General features: G+C 41.0%; 1 protein-coding gene across 2 annotated transcripts in view; it reads left to right on the top strand.

The window, feature by feature from the left end:
- Positions 1-203: 203 nt before the first annotated feature.
- Positions 204-6,000, top strand: part of ssbp4 (single stranded DNA binding protein 4) — an 81,919-nt gene continuing 76,122 nt past the window's right edge. The window contains exon 1 of one of the 2 annotated variants that reach the window (XM_020632124.3): positions 204-371. In XM_020632124.3, the coding sequence (XP_020487780.2) occupies positions 316-371 (56 nt within the window). In that variant the 5' untranslated portion in view covers positions 204-315. The remainder of the gene's footprint in view (positions 372-6,000) is intronic. The other variant, XM_020632125.3, reaches the window with a different exon arrangement.

Raw genomic sequence — 6,000 nt, 5'->3', positions numbered from 1 at the left:
CGGCAGGTCTGCGGAACAGCGGCTGAGGAGGGAAAAAAAAAAAAAAATCCAACAGAGGACGGTTTCAAGTCCCCCCAATAGAAACTGTGCCTGATTTGTGGCCAATGTTGGAGATGTAAAAAAAAAAAAAAAAAGTAGAGAAAAGAGAGGGAGGGAGAGGAGAGAGAAGGAGGAGGAGGGAGGAGGAGGAGGGGAGGAGGAGGAGAAGGGGGGAGGAAAAAACACTAAAGGGGTAGCTATGGAGATGGAGCGTTTTCCTGGCTGCTTTCTTTGACAGGTGTTGAGTGGGGCAAAAGTCTTAAAACAGAATCCAGCATGTACGCCAAAGGTAAAGGAGCTGTCGTCCCTTCCGATAGCCAAGCGAGAGAAAAGTAAGTGAATTATGCGCTTTATGTTTGAGTTTACCTGCTTATAATGCAGGCGAGGGGGGCAGAGGAGGGGAGTCCAACTTTCGAAACTAGGTACTGTAATTTAAAAGGAGTGTACTGCTGGAAAGTGCGCTTCAGCGTGCGGTTTCCTCCTCCCCTCTGACCACCTTAGAGGTGCGCCTTTTAAACTTTTAAAAAAAAATAATTTGAGCTCTTGTTTGCACTTTTGCTTTTATGCACTGGATATGGTATTATTCGTGCATTCACACTTCTTCCTCTATATTCTAACTCTATGTAATATTTTGCAACGCAGTGATGCATTTTTTTTGTGGTCCTGTTACCTTACTGTCTGAAACATGTTTCTGCAGCATTTAAAGTAAAAGAAGCGGGTTTTTATTTCAGTAGTACATGTTTTCTGCTGGAGGGGGTGTGGGGGGTTCATACACTCGGCTCTGTACGGACAGCCTGCTCGGTTCACTCTTGTAAACTTTAAGAGATGAAGCTGCCGGATGGCTGGATTATTTTGTGTTTAACAAAGAGACACGCTCAGCTTGCTCGGGTTGTTTTTCTGTGTTTTTGATGCTCATTGCGGGGCGCAACCTGGCGATGAAGGGGAAAAGTTTGTCCCGTTCAGTAGTCATACAGCGGTGGTAAACTTTTTTTTTTTTCTTTTTTTTTTTTTGCATCCACTCACATGAAGGAGAGTCATGCTGCAAAGAACACGAAACTTTTTTTTTTTTTCTTTTAGTACGGCATGTTGTTTGATTGATTATTGTGTCTGGAAATATTGCAGAAAAAAAAAAAATCCCTGTTGGGTGGTTTTAAATACGATGCAATTCCGTCATGCTTCTTGCGAGGTTTAGCGTTTTGATTTGTACGTTTTCTCGCAATTAAAGCACACGTGTCAGTGCATGCTTTAATAAATGTTTATCTAATGTTTGACGTTACTTTGCAAATGTGGCTGCCCCTTGTGAAAATGTGGAGGCTGCACTATACTCCCCACGCCTGCTCTCTACTCCAATGCTGCTCAAAATATCTCTGTTTGGGGCCATTCAAAGATGTGGACCTTCTTTGCATCCCACCTCTTCAGATCGGTGCAGTCTTTTATCAGCATTATAGCTATTTTTAAGCTTTAAACAGTCAGAGGTTGTAGGAGCCAGAAAAGGATCCCTTCTGAGATGCAGTTGTAATCTCAAAACACTGTCAGGTCCCGAGAGGCTGTGCTGTTACACACATCATACATCTGTAATAGAAACAACATTTCTTTAGAGACTCTCTAGTATTTCTTGATTCATTGCCGTGTCACATTCAATTGATTAAGCTTTCTAGAGATTCTGCTCGCTTATGTGCTTAGTGTAATCTTCCTCGAATACTTTGTACACTTCTGGTGCCACAAGCGTTTAATTTCACTCAGATTATTGGAAAATTGAGAAGCACTATGTGTGTATGTGTGTGTGTGTGTGTGTGTGTTTGGGTTGAGGAGTGAATCCTAAATGAAAACAGTCCCATGTGGTTTAATGAACAGCAGGCAGAGTGACCTTTGAACCAGCATATGATGCTTTAATATTGCATATGAACCATCAGCAGCCAGACGCTGCTTGTACACCTGTTTGTGTGCGGAAGCTTCATCACTTTATTTACAATATTTGGAGCGCAGTAGATTATTTAAATGCCTTGTTTTTAGTTGCTTGTTCAGGCAGCATGAATTATGTTCCATGTGTCATTGGGAGTGAAATCTGTGCAGAGGCAGCATGTATTTCAAATGATAGTGTAGGAGGAGGATTAATAATTTAACTCATAAGAGATACAAGTCTTTTGAGGAGTGGGAATGATGAATGCTTCTGAGTTTTGTCTGCTTATGAAAAGCAAAATCATTCAGTGTATTTATTTGAGTTTGTTTGTTTGCATTTGTCGTATGTATTGGAAACTCCTCGGAAAGTAAACATCTCTCTTAAATTCTGTGAATGCGATTAGCTACATTTCTCTGTGTGTGTGTTTCAGCACGTCACAGGTTGTCCACACATAATGGACAGCGCTTGCCTTCTCCCCTTCACCTGTCTTGTCAAGCTAACCTGCCCTGCAGGGCCAACACATGTTTCCTTGTAAATGTGGAGCTCACAACAGCTGCCTCAATGCATCACTGAATTAGCTCATATTCATATTTACATATTCATACAGATCTTTACATATTCAGACACTAAAGAGAGGGCGCCCTGGATGGACTTGAACATGGTTAAAGCAGACTCAGTCTCACAGTCTGACAGAATCACAGCTTTGAAAGATTGATTATCTATTTGTAAACTCAAGGAATTAAAGAATAGTTCTATTTATGATACATTTAATTCATCTCCTGCTTAATTTAATGAAGTAGGTTGGAATCAGTTTTGGTCGGTTGTTTGGTATTTGAAAAAATAGGAATGCAAATTTAAAATACTGAAATGACTGCATTATCAGCTGTAATGACACATCGATCCATGGGTCACAGGAAGTTTTATTTGAAGGAGCCTGATGTGAGTGTTTGCCGATTTACCGCTCTTATTCTTTTGAGAGTCTAAGGTATACCATACAGTTACACCACATTTGTTAAAGTAACTCACAACAGAGTAATGGGGACTGGAGAAATACTTTATTCGTCCATCTTAGTTTTTTCCTTTATTAATTGAAAGCAGTGTGGACAGAGCATGTGAGACACCAGACTAGACGCAGATGAGCATATCATTGTGAAATGATTTACTCATACTGTATTTCAATATGCAGCTGAAAGCAGTCAGTAAGCAGTAACAAATAGGTTGCCGAAGCTTTTCAGGGAAAGTGGATTAACCTCTGTGTAGAAGTTTTGGACAACCAAAAGAAACTGTGCTACATATTCTATAGTGTTTGTTATAGCACCTGACATATAGCCTATACCTTCACATTGGCCCCTGGTAATAATGATATCAAGAGTTTAATTCAGTGAGGGTATATTCAGATGTGTAGTTGCGTGCTGTATATATTCTTCTGTGAATGCAAATGCATTGAAAGGCTAAAACCTAAAAGAGAAACCCTTAATAAACGATGTGCCTATACGGCACGATGTGCACGTCCTCCTGTGTTTGAATGCTTCAGTTGTCCACCACCTGAATAGTTTACAGTATAGTCCTCAGTTTGCTACACATGTTCCAATTTACAAGCTCAAGTGTGCATTTAAGTGTGTTCACCACATTGCTCAAAACGGTGTGTGGAGAGTGGTGTTTTTATTTCCCCTAAAAACCTTGAAACCAAGGCTTGAATCCAACCAGTGTGTAAAGAAACACAACATAAAGCAGACGCTCACACATACATTTCACACACGTGGATTCCTCCACACATCCAAGGCCTCGCTGCACTGAAGTTTTCACTCTTCTGATTCATTGTCTGTCACAGGTTAAAGGGCCGATGACAGAGGAGTGAGGGGCGATCAGATGTTTCGTAAAGAGAAAAGATGATTATAAAATAAAGGTTGAGAAAGAACTAGTGGCCTTATGACACTATGAATTATTTATCATATTTTTTCCACTATTGAATTGAGTTGAATTTGAACAGGGGTTATACAGCAGCTTCACTTTTTTTCACTTACTATTTAGTTAGTGGAACCTTTATGAAACAAACACTGATGAATCAGGCATCTTAATTAAAGGTGCCATTCTCAAAAAAACATTGTAGCTTGTATCAAACATCTCATTTTTAAAGGCACTTTCTTCGTTTCCAAAGCATTCTGCTCCATGTGTCTGCTTTCTCATCCTCCGTGTTTGTTTACAGACATATCAAGTGTTGCTGAATTTGTTTGGGAAAAGAGCTTCAGCTTCAAGAACTTCAAGTTAATCAGTTTGTTTTGAACACGGGCGTCTTTACATCCTCCACTCCTCCTCTGGCTCCTCCCATGTATTTACATGCACTTTAATGGGGATCTTCAGGTCTGAATGCATGGTTTTGATTTTACACAGATGGCTCTGCCATCTGCATTTTAGCCTTTTGAAGGCAGCATAAAGAGCTTCACACTAACATAGGCAAGAAACACTGCTCTAAAAGTAAAGAAACCCTTGATTTACCCTCGGCACCCTTTGGCTGACTGTGCTCCATTCAGATTTGTCAACAGTCAATTAATGCCGCCTTTCGTCAGCTGCTTTGGGTGCATCCGCACAAATTTGTTAGTTTTCTCGCTTGAAATAACGGAGAGTATAAATATTGAGGCTCGTGCCTGAAGTTGTTAATCAGTTTGGCAACACAGTGTACAGAGAAGTGTGTATGCCTTTTAGGAGCACACAGAGAAAGTAATCTGCCTGAGCAGAGAAAAGGTGAAGAAGAATTCATGTGTGTCTAAAGATAAAGAAAACAGATGAGTCTCTCTCCGTAGTTTGGATCATTTTTTTGAGCTGTCTTCATTAAGTGCTGTGGGATGAGGCTCAGGTGATAACAAAGCTATGTGAGCTATGTCAACAAAATCTTTAATCACAAATCGTTAGAAATCTCCCTCCTCTGCCTCTTTTTCTGAAAAGTTGCTCGACAGTTACAGTGTGAGGTCAGAGGGCGTTTACAGGTGAGCCTGTCATCAGGTAACCTCACAGAGTCAAGTAGCTGCTGGTAGAATGCGAGAGGAGTGTGTGTGTGTGTGTGTGTGTGTGTGTGTGTGTGTGTGTGTGTGTGTGTGTGTGTGTGTGTGTGTTAACCCATGGCTAAAGCTGTGTGTGTTTACATGCCTATTGACACTGATTTGTTTTGACAAAGGAGCTGCCATAACAAAGCCAAGCAAACATAAACAGTGAGAGTGGGGGGAATAAGCTTTAGTGCAACAGCTTCACAGTATCACAGGTGTCTCCATCAGACACCGCATCTTTCATTCAACTACAACTCGTACATCACTACTGCAGAATCAGATCTATACTGTCTTTATCTGATGTTGATAAATATTAAGATTAGGGAAATGTTTTTTTTTTTATCCTGTGGCTTTTCAGTGCACAGAATAATGAGTTATAAATTGTAGGCTATATATTTTTACACTGGCCCTGCTTAATCCTCTTCCATCACTTCCTCCTTCCATATACCTTACCTCAGCCGGCCCTCCTCTTGCTGCTGAATTATTGAAACAAAGACATGAAAGTTAATTTGCTAACTGTCTGTGCTTTAGCTGGCTAAACTCAGCTGAGATGCCCTTGTCTCTGGGGGCAAGCCGGGGAAAAGGGAAGGCCGGCCAGGGAAGCCTGGGGCTAAATGTCAGGTGTGTTTCCCGAGGACGAGGCAGTAGCAGGAGACATCTCCTTGATGTGTAGACACAGAGCAAAGTGCTAGGCTGCATGAGGTTAGGGTCAGGAGAGAGAGGAATATCAGAAATGAGGGAGCAGATTGTTATTTCTTCAGATACAGTCTGACAAGTTGCTTTATGGCAAAAAAAAAAAAACACTGTGATCTTATAGCTGAAGAAGGGAAAAACAGAACTCAGTCGCCCTGCTTGGATTTGTGGCTTTATATCCTTCATACACAGTGAAACCCAGGTCGAATGCTCCCACTCAGACTGATCTCCTGCTATCATCAAGTGTTTTTCTTTAGCCTATTTATATGTTAAGTTTTAGTTGAGAGGAGAGAGTGAAATGTGCAGCAAAGGAAATGTGAGATATCG

This window comes from Labrus bergylta, chromosome 6, assembly GCF_963930695.1.
Source record: "Labrus bergylta chromosome 6, fLabBer1.1, whole genome shotgun sequence".
NCBI classification, from domain to species: domain Eukaryota; kingdom Metazoa; phylum Chordata; class Actinopteri; order Labriformes; family Labridae; genus Labrus; species Labrus bergylta.
The sequence above is the reverse complement of the archived record's forward strand: the minus strand, read 5'-3'. Positions and strand labels throughout refer to the sequence as shown.